General features: G+C 53.7%; 9 protein-coding genes across 9 annotated transcripts; 5 read left to right on the forward strand and 4 right to left on the reverse strand.

Moving 5' to 3' along the window:
* Positions 1-112: 112 nt before the first annotated feature.
* On the reverse strand, positions 113-1,432 carry PG998_007971 (uncharacterized protein; the record flags this gene model as incomplete). The annotated part of the gene is made up of 1 exon (XM_066874787.1): positions 113-1,432. The coding sequence occupies one exon, from the start codon at positions 1,430-1,432 to the stop codon at positions 113-115; it is 1,320 nt and encodes a 439-aa protein (XP_066730732.1).
* Positions 1,433-2,203: 771 nt separating this feature from the next.
* Positions 2,204-4,111, forward strand: PG998_007972 (C2H2 and C2HC zinc finger; the record flags this gene model as incomplete). Its single annotated transcript, XM_066874788.1, has 3 exons — positions 2,204-2,513; positions 2,569-3,394; positions 3,448-4,111. The coding sequence occupies 3 exons, from the start codon at positions 2,204-2,206 to the stop codon at positions 4,109-4,111; spliced, it is 1,800 nt and encodes a 599-aa protein (XP_066730733.1).
* Positions 4,112-5,361: 1,250 nt separating this feature from the next.
* Positions 5,362-5,875, reverse strand: PG998_007973 (uncharacterized protein; the record flags this gene model as incomplete). Its single annotated transcript, XM_066874789.1, has 3 exons — positions 5,362-5,505; positions 5,593-5,749; positions 5,829-5,875. The coding sequence occupies 3 exons, from the start codon at positions 5,873-5,875 to the stop codon at positions 5,362-5,364; spliced, it is 348 nt and encodes a 115-aa protein (XP_066730734.1).
* Positions 5,876-6,884: 1,009 nt separating this feature from the next.
* Positions 6,885-7,640, forward strand: PG998_007974 (uncharacterized protein; the record flags this gene model as incomplete). Its single annotated transcript, XM_066874790.1, has 1 exon — positions 6,885-7,640. The coding sequence occupies one exon, from the start codon at positions 6,885-6,887 to the stop codon at positions 7,638-7,640; it is 756 nt and encodes a 251-aa protein (XP_066730735.1).
* Positions 7,641-9,677: 2,037 nt separating this feature from the next.
* PG998_007975 (PHB depolymerase family esterase) lies at positions 9,678-10,749 on the forward strand (the record flags this gene model as incomplete). Its single annotated transcript, XM_066874791.1, has 2 exons — positions 9,678-10,584; positions 10,706-10,749. 2 exons carry the CDS (start codon positions 9,678-9,680, stop codon positions 10,747-10,749), a joined length of 951 nt encoding a protein of 316 aa, XP_066730736.1.
* A 1,155-nt stretch (positions 10,750-11,904) lies between these two features.
* On the forward strand, positions 11,905-12,927 carry PG998_007976 (Alpha-L-arabinofuranosidase axhA; the record flags this gene model as incomplete). The annotated part of the gene is made up of 1 exon (XM_066874792.1): positions 11,905-12,927. One exon carries the CDS (start codon positions 11,905-11,907, stop codon positions 12,925-12,927), a length of 1,023 nt encoding a protein of 340 aa, XP_066730737.1.
* Positions 12,928-14,786: 1,859 nt separating this feature from the next.
* PG998_007977 (uncharacterized protein) lies at positions 14,787-15,691 on the reverse strand (the record flags this gene model as incomplete). The annotated part of the gene is made up of 3 exons (XM_066874793.1): positions 14,787-15,478; positions 15,504-15,554; positions 15,640-15,691. 3 exons carry the CDS (start codon positions 15,689-15,691, stop codon positions 14,787-14,789), a joined length of 795 nt encoding a protein of 264 aa, XP_066730738.1.
* A 450-nt stretch (positions 15,692-16,141) lies between these two features.
* PG998_007978 (potassium channel regulatory factor) lies at positions 16,142-17,194 on the forward strand (the record flags this gene model as incomplete). Its single annotated transcript, XM_066874794.1, has 1 exon — positions 16,142-17,194. One exon carries the CDS (start codon positions 16,142-16,144, stop codon positions 17,192-17,194), a length of 1,053 nt encoding a protein of 350 aa, XP_066730739.1.
* A 391-nt stretch (positions 17,195-17,585) lies between these two features.
* Positions 17,586-17,978, reverse strand: PG998_007979 (uncharacterized protein; the record flags this gene model as incomplete). Its single annotated transcript, XM_066874795.1, has 3 exons — positions 17,586-17,740; positions 17,853-17,888; positions 17,957-17,978. The coding sequence occupies 3 exons, from the start codon at positions 17,976-17,978 to the stop codon at positions 17,586-17,588; spliced, it is 213 nt and encodes a 70-aa protein (XP_066730740.1).
* Between the last annotated feature and the right edge of the window lie 422 nt (positions 17,979-18,400).

Raw genomic sequence — 18,400 nt, forward strand, 5'->3', positions numbered from 1 at the left:
TACATCGTCAGGTCTTGTTGCAGGAACTCACGGTCCGAGTCGGATCGCGGCTTGGGGGCCAGCTCCACCAAAACCAGATCTCATCCGGAGCGAAGATCCCCGACCCGTTGGATCACAAGGCAGAGACGGAAGACGGCAGCAGGGCGTACGTTGCTTGAACAGGTGCAATGACATGACTGAAGAAGTCGCGCCTGAACTGTTCGAACTGGAAGTTCTTCGTGATGTCGCGCCCCGGGAACTCGCACCGGAGACACCGCTGCACTGCATATCCGTAGAAGTCGCCAGCCTCCAAGTAGACCTTCTGCATACTCTGGTTCGCTATCTCGTAGTCGCTGGCGGGTAGCCCCGTACCCAAGGGCGCAGACAGATTGCCGCCGTGGTAGTCTTGGCGGAGCTTCTCGAAAGGTTTGTCGAGGCACAGCTCGATAAGCAGCACCCCAAGCGCGAACAAGGTCTTGTTCCGGACAATACTGGGATATGGACCGGAAGCTTCAGAGTTCTCGTCCACAGCCAAAGTCACTTCTGAACATGGGCCCTTTGGGAGTATGGATGATAAGCTAGGGCAGTGCCGCCAGACACAGCTGTGGTGTTCGGAGAGGAGGTAGAGCTCTGGATCTGCATCCCACCTGCCGGCTATCCAAGGCGATTCTGCAAGATACAGAACAGCCCACGTCGCCGCCGCAGCTAGCGCAAATCGATCTCTGCGAGACAAAGGCATTTCATCTGACCTCTGACGCGTTTTGGCATCCAGAACGGTTCGTATGGGAGTCATCGTAGTTGCCTGTGGAGCTTTCCCCAGACCTTTTCGGATGCTCAAGGACTCCCCTGTACCAGAAAGCAGAAGCCGGGCATGTCTATCCTTCTTATGCAAGAATGAGCAGAGACAGTCAGCATCTGGGCCATGTGTTAGTTCGGCAGTTGGACCTTCTTCGGTGTTAACGTGCCCGCTTGACTTCTTGGTCCGATCGTAAGGGTAGAGTCGACTTGGTGAGAGAGATGAAGACTGACGCATCTCCAGATGCTTGTCTCTTATATCAAAAGACGGCCTGAACCAAGCCTTGATGGTGTTTCCTTGACGTGCAATAGGCTCCGGAACTTGCGGCAATGACTGAAGGTCTTGTGAGTTGCTATCGGCCTGTTCGAAAATGATTTCTTGCCAGCTTACATCGCCACCGGGTCCGTCAGTTGAGCACACTGCGACGTGAAACTCACCCGGTGGCTTCAATAGCTGGTCTTCGTGCCATAGGAGCTTCAGACTGGCCTGGTGGTCGTTGCACTGGCACCGCCAAGATCTTACCACAGCCTCGTGTACCTGGCTTGCCTGCGTCCGGATCTCGTTACACCATTGAGGGTTGAACTTGGTCTGGATGGTTTCTAATGTCAGGCTTGGGACATCGTGATTGAGAGGAACTTCGCTTTTTTCGAAACACATTCTCAAGGCGTTGTTCCAGGATTGAAGTTCTTCAACCAGTCTCCGCCGAGAGCTGCTCCCAAAGCCAATCTTCACTCGCTTCCATTCCCAATTCGCTCTTTCCGGTGGCTCTTCGGTCCATCTAGGCTGTACAGCAGTGAGAAACCACCCGGGGAGAGTGCATTGGAGCTAGAGTATAGCCTGAGCGGCTTGCTTACCCTTCCGTTGATGTCTATGTCTAAGTTATTCATTAACTTTTTGACCAACCCGTCCATGTGAGATATGATGTCGACAAACACTTCGTATTTCTGCGGGTATTTCTGTCGCATGAACTCGTCCAACCGAAAGCGATTGGGATCCGTCAGTCCAATACCGCGCAGCGTGATTCTCAACTGTTCCTGTTGCACGAATATATGATTTCGTAGTAGCTTGATGGTCGACCCATAGCGCCAGTACTCAGTCGTTGCCTGTAGACAACGGTGATAATTATCCATTGCATACAAGGCGATCGGCAGACCACCAAGTACCAGCCCAGCAAGCTCCATATTCGCAGACACTGCAATAGTTGACAGAATGAAGCGACTTCTGCTCGCAAATCAAGTCGGGATAGTCGGTGATAAGAGGTCTGGGTAAAGGAGAGGGGCATGCAGCCATCCAAGCAGCCTGCTCGGCGATCACCTGATCAACTGCATGAGGAGCTGTTCCCCGCCTGGTTTCATCCCAATTGAGCTCTCAGATTACAAGTCAACTGACATAATTTCTTCTTGCTTAGATGTACGCATTCATTGTAACATGGAGCGCAGTAACGCCCCTATCATGTTAGAGGGAGGGAAAGTTGCGCCAACATTGACTGAACTGTCCCAGAGCACTGCAACCGGTTTCCGCCAGTTCCTTCTCATGTGTACAAGTCATGAGAAAGCCATGCAAGTATCTGACCAAGAACGGCTACTTGTCGATTTTGGACGCTTCAGGATCTGGACCGAGCAAACAGGTGCCGCGTTGCGTGGCAGAGACTCTCTTGACGATACCCTAAAAAGGGATCCTCTACTTCGCAATTCAATCATTGAAGTCTTTCAGCAAATTTTGGCGCTTTTACGAGTCGGTAAGTCAAGCATCGACGTGCTGTTCTAATCCCATTTTCAAGCCCATGACTGAAGATTTTATGAAAGCCACTGAGATATACTCTGGTACAGCTGGCGGCCTCGCGGTTTCTGATCCATCAGAAGAAGTTCTTACTTCAGACAGCGAATACTCGGATTGCTCGGGCGTAGCTAATGAAGAGACTGCCCGCCCACGCCCTAAAGTCACCAGACTATCACTCGTTATGTCTCATATCCACGAACAGATAGGGCTGCTGTATTATTACAGTGCCATCTTCCGCCGTCCCAGGCTCGGGGGGCGATATTTACATTCAAAGTCTGACACATACCAGCTGTCAATACCGTCTTACGAGCTATCTCACGTGCGGCAGAAACTAAGCCAATGGGACCAGGTTGTGGAACAAGATTATCAGATCTATTCAACTGCCACCACGAGCACCAAATCACCTCACCCGGCGCCCACGGCCGATGAAACGCTTTCTTTAAGATTAGCTGCAGCCAACGACAGGCGACGGGAGCAGTTAAGGTATTGGTCTCAACATCCATGGATGTCAGAGGAGCAGCCACAAGAAGACCATATACTTGTTGCCGGCACAGATGATGACACCCCCGGCTTACCAGAGCCGTTCGAAGGCCATTCACAAAGCACCTTCCCTACGGCTCGCACGTTTTCCTCAGTCGCAAGGTCCGCGATATCTGAATCTAATCCGGAGGCTGTGCCTGAACGGACTGTGTACGCAAGCTCGGAATTCGATGAAAGCGGCAGGCTGGCTTCAAGAGTCCCAAAGGTCCCTGTTGAATCGATGAAGGCGGAGCAGTTCGAATGCCCCTACTGTCATACTGTTCTTGAATCATCTCAGATGAACGACCGAAACACATGGAAGTTAGTACGCATACCTGTTATGAACTCCCAAACAGATATCTAACCCCGGATAGGCGGCACGTATTCAGAGATCTCCGACCATATACTTGCACCTTCACGGACTGTAGCAACCCTGATAAACTATATGCAACCCGGAGAGATTGGATATACCACGAGATGCAGATGCACAGACGCATGTGGAGCTGTAGACTCTGTGTTTATACGTCTACCGTCAAGCAAAACCTGGCTCGCCATCTTCAGGAGTCCCACGAAACGGAATGCCAGCCGAATCAAGCCCCTTTACTTCTTGAGGCCAGTAATGTCCCTATGGAAGAGAGCGCACCCCAAAGGTGTTGTTTCTGCCATAAAGAGACATCCCTGAAGCGGGCAATGGACCACATAGCAGCACACTTGGAGGACTTGGCGCTGTTTGTACTGCACACAGCAACTGGTGATGTACCAGAAGAGAACTCGTCCGCCGGACTATCTTCCTTAGCCTCTGTAGCTGAAGACATCTGGCAGAAGGCCGAGCCAATTCCTGCGGACTCCAACTTGGCAACCCGGGAACCACCTACAATTCTCTCCAAGGTAGATATGTCGACGGAACCGATTCAAGATATACGGAGTTCCTTCGAAGATACCGTAATCTCTCCCGAGACTGTGTACACTTGCGATGAATGCAATAGGACATTTGATCGTCCTCACGAGCTCAAGTATACAACAATACCTTTGAAATAAACTTAAGTATTAAATCTGATTTCTCAAATTAGTCACCACGCGAGATTCCACGAACGACCACACGAATGTGCATTCACTGGGTGCGATCAGAGATTTGCGAGTTTAAGGGACAGGCAGAAGCATTTTGCTTCTCATTTTCCTTCTCATACGCGAAGACACGTCCCGTGTCCATATCCCGGGTGCAATAGGGGCGGCGTGTCAACGAAGGCCCTAGAGCGACACATACTTAGTAAGCACAGTGAAAGCACTCAAGAGTTACACTGCTCGAAGGCAGGCTATCGCTAGTTCAAAGGTGGCCAGGCTTTCACCAGAATGAACAACATGAGAAGCCACATAGAGCGAGAGTGCCAAAACGACCAGAGCATGACTTAGGGTTGCAGATTATTCATACGGGGTTGAGTGGCGTCTTAAATCCCCGGATCCGTTACCAAGTTAAACTCGGGTTGAATACGAATGTTTTGTGTCACTGCTGTCTATGGATATCTAGGTCTTTTCACATACTGGCTTGTCTCAAATTTGAGTCTTCGATCCATAAAGCAGGATGTATTGTTGAATATGGTGAACTGGAATTTTACAAATGTAGTAAATATGTTGTTCCTTAAGGGGGTTGGCGGCAATATCACCATATAGGTGCAAGCACCGAAGAATCGCAATGCCAGGCGGCCAAGGCCGATACAAATTGCAGCAACATGTTCCCAGCTGAAATCGAATCCAGGACAACGAACTTCGTGCCCCGGTCCTGGCCTTCGTGGAGGATCTATAGCAGGCGAGCAGTGAGCCTTTTGGATGCTGTTCCAGGATTGGCTGTACAATGCTTTGATTTCAGTCAATGTCACGCTTGTTGTCTAGCTCTAGATAGTATTTCTGTTATAGCGCGCAATGTACATCAGAGTATTGACAAATACTTATGTTTCTCTTGACGATGGAATGCCGCCACGTCCACATATTAGCTACAGGAACTTGAAAAGTCAAGCAGTGACGCAAGAATGATCCCGAGAATGATAGATAGGCTTATACAAGCATATTCCGGTAGGTCCCAAAATTTACTAATTTTCTGACAGCCAGTTTTGAAGCATTGCTGCAATCTACTACCCTGAGATATAGATTCACTTGTTGACTTATGATATCTTGTTTTGATAATTGAGGTTGATCCATTCCTGTTGATATAGTGTTCCCCCCTGAGGAGAGTAATGAAGAAAGGCAATGATATATACATCTGCTTATAGAGAATGCATTGGCACTTAGTTTGCCTATTTGGGGCATTTCCATCCAGGAGGGACGATTTCGAACTTGGTATTCTCGTACTGGAGAGGCCAGTGCATAGTACCTCCGTAGCTGTTGCACTTATTCAGGTAAGGGACGATGTCTGCTTCTGCGTCACTCTTGGGGCAGCACTATCGCCATAACATTGATTAGTCCATGACGTACTGGTAGCGAATTTGTTCTATCGAACAGAAAAAGACGCGATGTGGGAGACTTACAATAACGTCGTCTGCGTAGAGTTTTCCTCCGATAGACTCGCACATGCTGGGCTCGGTGATCCACCAGCCGTTGGGGTCCTTCTTGCTCGGGTTCTGGGGTCCGTAAAGGTCAGGGCATACCATCCCAACTTCAGAATCGCTCTGGGCGGTAGCAAAACTATATAACATTGAACGATTGTGTCGTCAGCAATCTATTGTTCGGCTTGAGAACCCTTGTCCATATGGATTGTACTTACCCAGCCAGAGCCAGGGCAGCGAGCGAGGCGAGTGAGAGGAACTGCATGTTGAGAAGCAGGTGGCGAGTATGAGAACGAAAGGGTGAATACTGAGCGGGTGGTTCTATCTGGTGAACACGAGAAAGACTTAGAGGTAAATGGAATCCGACAGACATAACTTGGTATTTATATATGTGTATGCTTGACGGACCCCTGTACTCACACTATAGTAGGCCTATAGTAGGGGAATACCATTGATCGATTTATCATGATTTGTCATTGCTAAGTCGCTCCACGAGGGTAATCTCGGCCGAACAACCATGAGGTGATGGATGGTCCTGATCGATTATGGTATGATACTGGGGAAGGTGGATGGCCGTCGGTCCCGGTAGAGCCGTGTAGGGCAGGTAGCATTCCACCGCCCGGGATTGAAGCCCCATAGGGCAAGGGCGGGCCGCGGGACTGGCCATGGCATGACTCGGCGCTGCATGACAGCGGGACAGGATGCCACCCCAGAACCTGCAATTCGATGCATCTGTCTATCGAGATATTAAACGTTATATGTGGTGCCATGCAGCTCAGAGCTGGCATGTGCCGGCATCCATCAACATCAATGCACTTCCCTTCCCACCTCCGCGGCCATGACTGCATGGGGCAAGGAACCCACAATGGCCAAGAGCACCCGTTGCAGGAGTTGAGGGGGGAATACAACAAGAAGATGAATAGGCAGCAGTGGCCGGGTGGAGCTGCGTGTATTGTGCCGCCCGGGATCTCTGATCGTTACAAAAAGGGAGAGTTTGTTGTATAACACTAGACTACTTCGCTTCTGTATAGCAACTATATTTCAGTCTCTCCCCTATCCTTTATACTAGCATTGCTTTTTCTGATCTTCGCTCATTCCCACTATGACGACCCCTATAGCACCTGTGGATGACGAGGATCAGAGCCGGGACTCGACACCGCCTTTTTCCTCTTACGAAGGGCTCATAGGGGGACCATTGGACTTGTCAAGTGAACAGAGATATTCGACGTCTTCTATGGTCTCTCGACGGCCCTCTGGAAAAAGCCGTACAGGTCATGCGCCACGCTTACTATGATCCTGAAGACCCATCGCCTGAGTCATTTTGCTGCTCCCGAACAAACGAGAACGGCGCCGAAACCTGGCATGCCGTGTCGCAGCTTTCTTTATCGGACCCCAAGGCGTCTTCGGTGACGATAGATGTGTCTTGTGTCTCCGAATGGAGTGACTACTGGTGGGAACTGAACCTCGAAAGTGACATAACATCCCCCGACTTCCCCAGTCTGGACGATGACGACCAATCTCCGGGTCCGTGCCCATTCTGCGGTCAAGTGTGGTGTGGTCAAGGGAACCCATACGCCAACTGCAAGCTGACAGTCCATGCGTCGACCGAGGGCGGACACGTCACGATTCGCGACTTCGTGACGAATATGCATCCGAGGCTAACTAGCATGCGGGAGGATCTCTTGAGGACCTTGGGGAACTGGGAGCTGCATGCCGCCCTGCCGGCCGATACCCAATTCAGGGTGCTGGTAGGAGGATGCAACCGCGTCGATGTGGTTGCCGTCCAGCAATGGCTTGTTGAGAGCAGAAGCAACCTGTTCCCGGAACACCGCTCGCCGCCTAGGAGACTTTACCCCTCACCCTCACCACCACCTGATACTACACCCGTGGGCGGCATTGATCCCCGGGTGGAACGTAGCAATGACAAGTGGATGCCGCCAGGGCTGCTGGACGCACACATATGGCCTAGCAGCTATATTCAAGGACGAGCACCAAGACGTGGTTGGCCATCATCGGAGGCAAGGCCCTAAGATAGATTCAAATCATTTATAAAGAGGAGTATAACGAGTATCATTCAGGGGGACTCCTCTACAGGGCATTCGTTTCAGTACGTCTGCCATGTGGCCAAGAAGCCGAAGGTCAGAGAGTTTCCTAGAGAGACTCATGCAAGAACCCCTTCCCCAAACGAGGCATTGTAGGAAATATTCTGCCAAAGACACTTCAGATGAGATACATTTCACGCCGCTTGACTAGGCGGCACATGTGGAAAAAAGTGTTGTTTTCAAGACTATTTGAAGTAAACCCTCAAGCCCAGAAACTGGAAACAAAAGTATCTTTTATTTTGGAGAACCCTTGTTAACTGCAGCTGCAACTGGAAATCTTAAGGCAGCAGAATATGTGAGAAAGGCAAGCATTGTGACTCTTGGGTCGCCCGAACTCAGGGGCTGTCTTGACAGTCAAAAAAGTGTAACTTTATAAATAATAATAACATTCAAAACTGATACATACGACCACATCCTGCTGAATACTAGGGATCCCGTCCGCTCTCCCATATATAAGCAGCAGAGAGCCGAATTAGTACTAGGGTCGGTGACGACCTGGGAATCCTCGGTGTTGTATGTTTTTGCTCTTCTTTTTGGCTGCGGTTACCTTCTGCGATGATAAGACTACATCGAATGCATATTTTGGAAGGCAGTCTTATCATATGTCTATTCGCCTACTGAGCCGGACTCACATCAGGGGTATTCACAGAGGGTGATATTTTTCAGCAATAAGGATTGCTACTAAAGAGGTCCACCACGTAGCTGAGCATTTTAAAGGATCGGAGATGCCTTGGGACAAAGAGGATCTACACGCTTTGGAGATTCTTTCATTTGTGATGATGAAGGGTATTAAAGCATGTGTCTTTATGTCGAGCTGGTCGAGCCGGTCGAGCCTCGGAGAACATGTTTGGCATTTCAAAGATCGCTGCGACCAGCTAAGGTGCGGACAGCCAGGGACTCCTAGACGCCGTGTAGGAGGACGTCAGACACTGCAGTATTGGAACTATAGCTCGCTACTGCCCCTGAATATCTATTCAGGGCTCATACTCACGAACTAAAATTGGACCTAGATTTAGACATAAGATGAGATCAACCAGTCTACTGCTAGGCCTTGTCCTTCTGACCGGCCTAGGCGTGTGAATCTTCGCCGCAGAAGATGATGATGTGGTTGGAGAGTAGCGCCAGCCGCGAACATTGCTCCAATCAGCTGGAGGCATAGTGGACGGGGAAGAAGAAGCCGATGATGACTGGCTTGCTGGCTAGCAACTTTCGTTCTGGTTCCGTTGGCAACCTCGTACCCTATAGTAGAACCCTCGATGGCACAGCATCGAGCTCCCAGTCGGTACAAGAAGTTACCGGGGATCTCATGTTCGTGTTGGCTTGGTTTAGAGTTGGGGTGAACAACGTCCCTTCCGCCGTTGTCTTCGAGTTGGTTCGATCCAAGGAGCAATGAATCAGGAAAGAGGAGGGCGACATATGATTCCACGCTCGCGTGTTGTCAATAACTATGCGGTGTGAGTAGAGCGGCATCCGTGACGTATTAACGCGATGACGGATCTGGATCTGGCCACCAAGCATGATGGTGGAGCGAGGAGGCCATCTCAGGGGGAGGGGGCGGCTAGGGCCCATTATAGGACGAAGTTTCATCCTATATTGCACCACTTGATTGTTTCTCCACCGCTCGCCAGGTACCCTTGCACTCCAGAGCCCGGCCATTCTGATCTGCGACTATAAAGGTTAGGCGCGCTATTGCTATTGACGGAGAATCTTGGCCATCGCCTCAAAACGGGAGATTACCATCCGGGGCACATACTAAGCCGAAGATCGACAGAAGCTTGGCTCCAGATTCATCCAATCTCACATCTTAGCTCTCCCGCCTTGTTTTTCTTTTATAGGAAAGCAGGTACATACATATATCGACTCTGGTTGAGCTAGTCCCTGCTACTTCACCTCGCATTCATTTTCAACTGATAGCATCACCCCAAGCGTCGCTCGAGATCTGCCGCATATAATCTGATTTTCAAGATGCGTTCTTCTAACCTGGTTGCTGGCCTCGCGGCCCTCTTCAGCGGCTTCGCCATGGCCGCCCCCGCGGCTGATCAGCTCGAGCCCCGAGCCGGCTCGCTGACGCAGGTGCAAGACTTCGGCAAGAACCCGTCGGGCATCAAGATGTTCACCTACGTGCCCGCCAAGCTGGCGGCCAAGCCTCCCGTGGTGCTGGTGCTGCACGCGTGCGCCTGGACGGCGAGCTCCTTCTTCGGGTCGACCAAGTACGGCCAGATGGCCGAGCAGCACGGCTTTGTCCTGGTCTTCGGCCAGACGCCCAAGGACGGCGAGTGCTGGGACGTCTCGTCGGACCAGACCCTCACCCACGAGGGCGGCGGCGACAGCACCGGGCTGGCCAACATGGTCCGCTACGCGCTGAAGAAGTACAACGGCGACGCTACGCGGGTGTTCGTGACGGGCGAGTCCTCGGGCGCCATGATGACGCAGGTCATGGCGGCCGTCTACCCCGACATGTTCGCAGCCGCGTCCGAGTTCAGCGGTGAGCCGGCGGGATGCTTCCGCACCGGCTCGGTGCGCGGGTGGAACAGCCAGTGCGCGGGTGGTCAGGTCAACAAGTCGCCGGCGGAGTGGGCGGCTCAGGTTCACAAGATGTACCCTGGCTACACCGGCGCCTACCCCAAGATGCAGGTCTACCACGGCGACGTCGACAAGACGCTCAACATCAACAGCTTCAACGAGTCCATCAAGGAGTGGTCGGGCATCTTCGGCTATCCGGGCACCGCCAAGCAGACCATCAACAACTCGCCAGGCGCCCGTCTGACCAAATACATCTACGGCGATCGTCTCCAGGGTATCTGGGGCCACGGCTTTGGCCACGTCGTCCCGACCAACGAGACCGAGGCCTTGACGTGGTTTGGCATTCTGTGTAAGTTGATGTTCCCCATGAGCTGCCTACCCTCCATTCACGTGCACTGGACTAACCACCGAATGCAGAACGTGGGAATTGCATTCTACCACATAAACTACGTGCACCAACGGCCGCATAGGGCACGCTGGTCACGTTGTAAAACTTTGTTTCGGTTGTATATAGTTGCACTTGCATACCAAAGATATATGGGAAGGAGGTTGTTGTGTTCGGGTTGCACGTCGAAGATGTAGTTTTATTCCACCAATGCAATCCCAATCGGCTATCCGTACAGCTGCGCCGGTCGCGCTGAGAAGCAAGCACCTAGTGATTAAGAAAAGAAAAGGATAGACACTGGTGAGTTGCAACAGCAATTGAATCAATCGCATGTCCAGGGCCAATCAGACGCGCCATGGCCTGATGGCATCCCACGCCCGTGGTTCGCTCGCTTGTTCGCCCTCGAAAGCCTTGTTTTGCATTGCCATTGCCATTGCCGGCAGCGGTCCTCCATTAGGGCAAGGGTGACCGGGCAATTGGTTGACGACGGGTTTAGCGTCGACCAACCTGTGACAGCGGTCGGCGAGTCGTGTGTTGCGTACGGGCTGGCGATGGGAATGCGGAGAAGGCTCAGTTTCGCCATGATTGGTGGGATGGGTTCTCTCCGCTAGTTCCTGCTGTACTTGAAACCGGTGCAATTACCAGACAGGAATTACCGGCCCAGGTCGACGGGTCGACGGGGGCCGGCGGACAGGCTAGCAGACAGACTAGCAGATAGACAAGCATTCTGGGCGTTCTACAAGCATTCTGCCCTGCACCCTGCACCGTCATGTATGCAATGTTGCCTGTCCGCAGCGCCCATTGCCGGACTGACTCGTCGTGTGCGCGCTGGGCCCCGACGGAAGAATTGTCGTAGCCAAAGCCTTCCAGTGTCGCCTCAGCTACTCGGCACGTCAGATGGATGAGCGGCAGGGATGTGTCAGCTGGGAACAAGGGGGCATCGCCAGAGATCACGTCCCACGTCCCACCTCCTCGGCCCCTGGTCCACGAGCCCGCCCAGTCAGTCCACCTTGGCCAGGCACAATGAAACACCATGGTTCCGTTCTGGGAGGCAATGCAGGAACATATAAGATGCCATGGCAATCGCCAAGCTTGGGGTTCTCTTTTTGGTCTCCTCACCACTCTCAGTTCACCTTCATTTCCAGCCAATAACACCAAGCGAGCCATAGCCTTGCTTCGCCTATTACATTCGTTTCTGTACATACACCTTTCCAGGAGAAGAACGTTATATCTCATTTCGAGCTTTTTTGTTGAACTACTACCGCCGCCGCCACCACCGCCGTCATGAAGTTCCAAACCTCCAACGCCGGCCTCGTTGCCGCCCTCCTCTCGGCCACCTTCGTCGACGCCGCCCCGGCCACCGACGCCTCTGCCGCTGCCGTCAACGCCCGCGCGGGCTGCCCTCTCCCCTCCACCTACAAGTGGACGTCGAGCGGCCCCCTGGCCCAGCCCAAGGCCGGCCTGGCCGCCCTCAAGGACTTCACCCACGTCCCCTTCGAGGGCAAGCACCTCGTCTACGCCTCGGACCACGACACCGGCACCGGCTACGGCTCCATGGCCTTCGCGCCCTTTGCCGACTTCAAGGACATGGCTAAGGCCGCCCAGACCACCATGACGGGCGGCTCCGCCATCGCCCCTACCATCTTCTACTTCGCCCCCAAGCAGACCTGGATCCTCGCCCACCAGTGGGGCCCCACCGCCTTCAGCTACCGCACCAGCAGCAACCCGGCCAACGCCAACGGCTGGTCGGCCGCCAAGCCGCTCTTCAGCGGCAAGATCGCCGACAGCGGCACCGGCGCCATCGACCAGACCGTCATCGGCGACTCCAAGAACATGTACCTGTTCTTCTGCGGCGACAACGGCAAGATCTACCGCGCCAGCATGCCCATCGGCAACTTCCCCGGCGACTTCGGCACCGCCTCCCAGATCATCATGAGCGACACCCCGCAGAGGCTGTTCGAGGCCGTTCAGGTCTACACCGTCGCCGGCCAGAACAAGTACCTCATGATCGTCGAGGCCCAGGGCGCCAACGGCCGCTACTTCCGCTCCTTCACCTCGCCCACCCTCGACGGCAAGTGGACCGAGCAGGCCGGCTCCGAGGCCGCCCCCTTCGCCGGCAAGGCCAACAGCGGCGCCACCTGGACCAACGACATCAGCCACGGTGACATCATCCGCAGCAACGCCGACCAGACCTTCACCATCGACGCCTGCAACCTGCAGCTGTTGTACCAGGGCCGTGACCCCAAGGCCGGCGGCAACTACGACCTCCTCCCTTACCGCCCCGGTCTGCTCACCCTGTCCAAGTAAACGGTTCGTCCGACTTGGGGGTGGGTGGCTACGCACCATTTTCTGTGCAGTTAGTCGCTGTTTGAAGCAAAGAGAGCGATGAAGTCGCACTCAGGATGACAGTTGCGGTGGATTCCGGACTGCCATACCGTTTTTTTGTATATTCTTCTATTTCACATGTAAATATGGACCATGGTATGGCACAAAATAAGACGTCCTATTTGGATCAATCCTCTAAGCTCTCCCAATGATGTGAAGGTGAAAGCCCGAATGGAAGAAGTAGTTCATGCCACATATTGAGTTGGTTCGCCACATATTGTCGCTTTCCCTCACCCTAAGATGATATCTATGTACTGTGCCTTGTGGTTGGAATATCGTCGCAGTCATCCACTTGTCCGGAAAAGGATTCCATTTTCGCCCTGAAACCCTCTTTGCCTGTATTGGTAGAGACAAGGCCGCGAGTTCCATCTGCCGCAGCTGTGTCTGGAGGTCTGCGAGGATTTCTTCCGTCATCGTGGCTGAATTATGGAAGACTTCGAGGCCGAGTTGAAGAAGTTGGACAGATGGGCTCTCGCCTGAGGTTTCTTCCTAATAATGTAGTGTCTCATCAAGTGGGCGATTGTTGGGGGTCCGTCGAGCGTCCCCTTCCTCCAAGCAGGTTCTGTAATGGTGCCGTGGGTAGCTGCAATAACGGTAGCAAATCTGGCTCGGGCTCAGCCCCAACACCCACAACAAGAATATGGTATATCATCTCAGTAACTTGCTCTTTCAAGGCTTGCCGGCCTCCTTCACGGTTGATGCCGCTGCTAACATCCGGCGGCAGTTCCACGAGAATAGAGGCTCGTCTCTTTGGCTTCAAGGCTCCTTCTCCCCGGCCCGTGGGGAGCATTACTCCTCCATATCGTCGACGTATCCTGAGCATTTCCCCAATTGTATGACAGAGTATCATGCTTTGGTCTCCTGCCTGGAGAGACGGGTTTCAATTGGCATGAAACGTCGTCTTGCCTTTGGCCTGCATTGATGCGGAGGATTCGGATATCATGTCTTGTGTGATGGTGGATACCCCGTAACACATTGGTAACACAAACTACGGTTTGACGAGTCACCTCCCATCCACGGACACAGGCCGGGTGGACTTGTCCTGATTGCATGTCTCCCAAAACCCAAGTCACATATTGCTACTATAGAGATGTCACGAACGAGACACCCTTTCAGCCCCTTTCTATATTCACTCGTACATAATAGTCCCTTTCACTTAACTTGTAAGGGGTGCTAGTCTCTTTGGTACCCGACTTATTGGTCCATCCTTCAGCACAGATATCTCAGGACCCTTGACCGTACCTGTAGAGACGGGTCGTACGATCTACTAGTAGGTCTTGAAGGGCGGCGGGACTGATCAGCCCACATCCTGTCGTCCCCGACGATACTACCACCACCGATAAGCCAAGAGCCTTGGGCCAGTGTCGTCAACCATCCCACTCCATCTTTTAGAAACAATCATAAGCCCGAGGCTATCACGAACCTGGAACGGGTTTCGGTCTTGTGGTTTAGTGGTATAATTCTCGCTTAGGGTTCACCCTGATGCTATCATGCGAGAGGTCCCGGGTTCGATCCCCGGCAAGACCCCCTTCCAATCTTTCTTTTGTTGTGGTATCTTGCATGTATACCAATCGTGCAACAATTATAAAGCCTCCGGAAATCCATCCACCTGTCTGCATCTTAAAGCAATCCTCGTATTAAGGATGATTTCTTGAAATGGATAGTCCTGAATTATTTCTCCCTTAGAAATTCCCTTTGCGCCCACCCCCTCCGTGTGGGGGCGCATTGGGAAGTCATTTCTCGTGATAAGCTGTCCCTTCTGAGCTCGGCCAGAAGCCTGTCTAGCGACCTCCCTTAGAGGTGCCCTCTCCTCGTGCCCTCTCAGGCTGGGGGTGCGTCTGGCAACGTTCCTCCTTAAAAATGTCCTCTGCCCCTGCCTCGTCCAGTTGAGGACGCATCTGGCAACCTCTCTCCCCTCCTCCACTCGCCCATGGGCACTCCACCACGTCCAAATCCATCAGAGCCTCCCGGCCCCCTCCTCTCCCGCGAATTCTCCCCAGACGCCCGCCACCTCCGAATCCGTTCTCCCTATGTCTGTGGCCACCAGGACCGCTTGCCATGCCGGTAAATCGATCACGGACCCGGCCCGCTTCTCCGGCCCCAGCACCCCGTCCCATCCTCGCACTGCTGGTGGGCGCCACGGTTCCGTCCTCAAGCGACGGTAATATGGCCACAGATATGTAATCGCCCACGACGAAACGCGCGTCGGCGAGCGTCTTGTTTGCATCCGTGTCCGGGTCGATTTGCTTGGCGAGTTCGGGGTCCTCCGGATCTAGACCTGGCCCGCCATCCCCTATGACGAGGCTGCCGAGTTCCTTGACCATGAACTTGCCTCCACCATCCCAGCTAGAAAAGTGGTGGACGGAAGGATTGGCGCTGCGCGTGTCGGCAAAGATGAGGCGGAAGACCAGGCGCGTGCCGATGGCGGGTTCCGGCAGCAAAAACAGGGGGACGCGGCCAAGTGGTGTGCCAGCTCGAGGAGTGTGCAGTCATCCCACGTATGAACAGTGAGATGCGGCGGAAGTCGGTGCGCAGAGAATTCGTCGGGCCTGCGAGTGGGTGAGGCGCGGCAGGTTAGCGAGAAAGCATCGATGAAATTGTATCACAAGGACCATATCTACCTGTGAAATGCACCGGTGCGATAGAACAGCTGTAAAGCGAATGGAGGTTTGTCGCGATGCTCCATCTTGTTTGTTGTCTGTGTATAAGTCGCAAGGCCTGCTTCCTCTGCTGCCAAAGGAAAGAACGGTATCGCTTCAAGTCATTATGGATGTTGATACGAATTCTTCCCAAAACGCGACCCGAGGGCTCGCAGAGGTGCCGATGAGGTTGCGAGCTATACAAGTAGAAGTAGAGGTCAGATCCGAGGCTTTGTCCTCTGTCGGCAGCTCCAATTCCAGCTGTGGAGGTTGGTAAGTCTTGTAGCTGTAGCTGTCACTGACCCTGGAAACCTTAAATCGATTAGCGCTGAGGCTCTGGCCTAGGCCTACTCTTTGCCAAACGGTCCCTAAATCCTAGCAAACGTGAACACCCCACGCAAATGTTCTAGAAGGTCGCTCACATAAACTGCATCACCAGCTGCAACAAGAGCAATAACCACGAGTCCCCAGCCTGCACAAATACTCGGCTGCCCACCATGGATTTCGCCTCCCTCATGTCCAAGGAAATCGCGAAAGCGAAGGCACCGGCCGCCGAGGACAAACCCAAGAAATACATAAGACGGTCCGAAGCCGAAGCCCAACGCGAAGCCGCCTATCTCGCCGAACAAAAAGCGCTGGAGGAGAAGCGCGCACTCAAGGCCGCCGAGAAACGCAAGCGCGAGGAGGACGCCGCCGAAGAAGCCCTTGTCCAGACGGAGAAGCGACGCAAGCTCGAGGAAGAGACGAGGCGGCGGCGCGAGGAGGCCACCGCCGAGGAGGAACGACAGCGAAGGAAACGTCTGGGGCTCCCCGAGCTGCGGAAGCAAGATAGCGCCGAATCGACGGACGCTCCCGAGGACGGCACAGAGGACATACCCGGCGAGGAGCTGCTGGCCAAGTTGCGGGAGCTGGGCGAGCCGGCCACCATGTTCGGCGAGACGCACAAAGGCCGGCTGCGGCGGTACCGCAAGCTGACGACGGTGGTGAGCCGGGGCCCGATCCCGACGACGCTACAGCTGGTGGACGAGAAGGACATGCGCATCACCGACGGCAACATCCCCGCCGACAAAGAAGGGCGCCGGTACCTGTTCAGGCAGCTGGCGTCGTACTTCACCATGGTGCTGCGCGAGTGGCAGGCGGCGCTGGCGCGCGAGGAGCGGCGCGACACTTTCGAGAGCAAGGCCGCCGTCAGCGCCATGACGCAGAGCCGCGACAACATGGTGCCGCTGTTCCGGCGCTTCGAGAAGAACGAGCTCGAAGACGATGTGCTCAAGCCCGTCGTCGAGATCGTCCAGGCCGCCCAGGAACGCCGCTACGTCGACGCCAACGATGGCTACCTACGCCTGAGCATCGGCAAGGCTGCGTGGCCCATTGGTGTCACCATGGTGGGTATTCACGAGCGTAGTGCCCGAGAAAAACTGCACAACGGCGAGAGGGGTCATGTCATGGGTGACGAAGTTACACGAAAGTTCTTGCAGAGTATCAAGAGGTGTCTGACCTTTGCGCAAGTCAGGTGGCCACCGGAGGACGTACGACAGTTGATGGGTTAGAACGTGAGGGGCAGCCCCTTTTATATCACAGTTGTATCATATACTGGCTCTGCAAGCAAGGACTCTCAAACTAGTGGTTTAGTATGTTTATGTCGCAAGACGGCCTGATATCAATAAATCAAAGGCTCTACAACAAGGCCTCGGTCGGTCACACGTGGGAGTGTTCACAGATCTGCTCATTGCAATGCCAGTCGGCTTTTGCTCCTTGGTGGGAGCCCTAATATGTACAACGCCTTCCCCTGTAGTCTGGTTTCCCCCATCTTCGAGTTCCCGGCGTTCCCACCTCTAGTACTCGGAGATCACGTCACCCCCTCCGCTTTGCTCGGAGATCCCATCGTCCCTGTCAAGATATGTCCTCGGTCAGATATTTGAAGCTCTCCTTCGCTGCGCCTCACTTGAAGCCATTGGACCGGGTCGCAGAAGGACTTACGTCTGTCTGATATGCCAAGACGCCAAAGATGGCGGGCACAACCATGGCGTAGACGATGGTCAGGCGGGCGGTACGCGGGTTAAAGCGGAAGTACTTGTGACGGTTCGTGGTCATGTCTGGAGCTACATGTTAGCCCGATTCCGCATGCTGCCACTGCGGCGCCCATGTTTCGTATCCATCCAAGTCGGCGTGGGCATCAATTGGTTCGAGGAACGGGTAGGAACGTACTCCCCAGCTTTTGGATGGCCGGGTCCATCGACATCTCTGCGAGGCGCAATTGTTAGCTCCTTCGTCTGCAACCCAATCGGGGGTGCGTGGGCGATTCGCCGTACTGTAGTGCTTGAGGCCAGCCATCTTGACGAACTGTGATTGATCGTCTTGCACTGGGTGTGGTGTTATGCGGTTTCGTGAACTGTGACGACTGCGTTGCGAGGTTTGGCAGCTGCTCCGGTTGAAGCTTGGTGGTGTTCGTCGCTGACGCTCGGATCAAGCCCCAGCCTCGAGGGGTGTTGAGCCACAGTACTTGTGCGTGGCGCAGAAGCTAGTCTGCTTTCTGCAAGCAACAGACAGCAGGTGGTGCAGCGCGGGTCAATTGAATTCCATCTTACAGAACCATGTGACGACGGGACGGCAGCTAGAGGTCGCGGAATTAAAGCCGACAGCCTGGGTTTACCACCACTGACATCTATTCCAGCGGCCTCTTGCAGATTATTGTCTGCCGAGGCTTACTGGAGGGGGTTTACTATGTTTTTAATATCAACCCTCCTCCATCTCTA

Source organism: Apiospora kogelbergensis (assembly GCF_038363985.1).
Source record: "Apiospora kogelbergensis strain CBS 113332 chromosome Unknown utg000005l_segment0_segment0, whole genome shotgun sequence".
Lineage (NCBI taxonomy): Eukaryota > Fungi > Ascomycota > Sordariomycetes > Amphisphaeriales > Apiosporaceae > Apiospora > Apiospora kogelbergensis.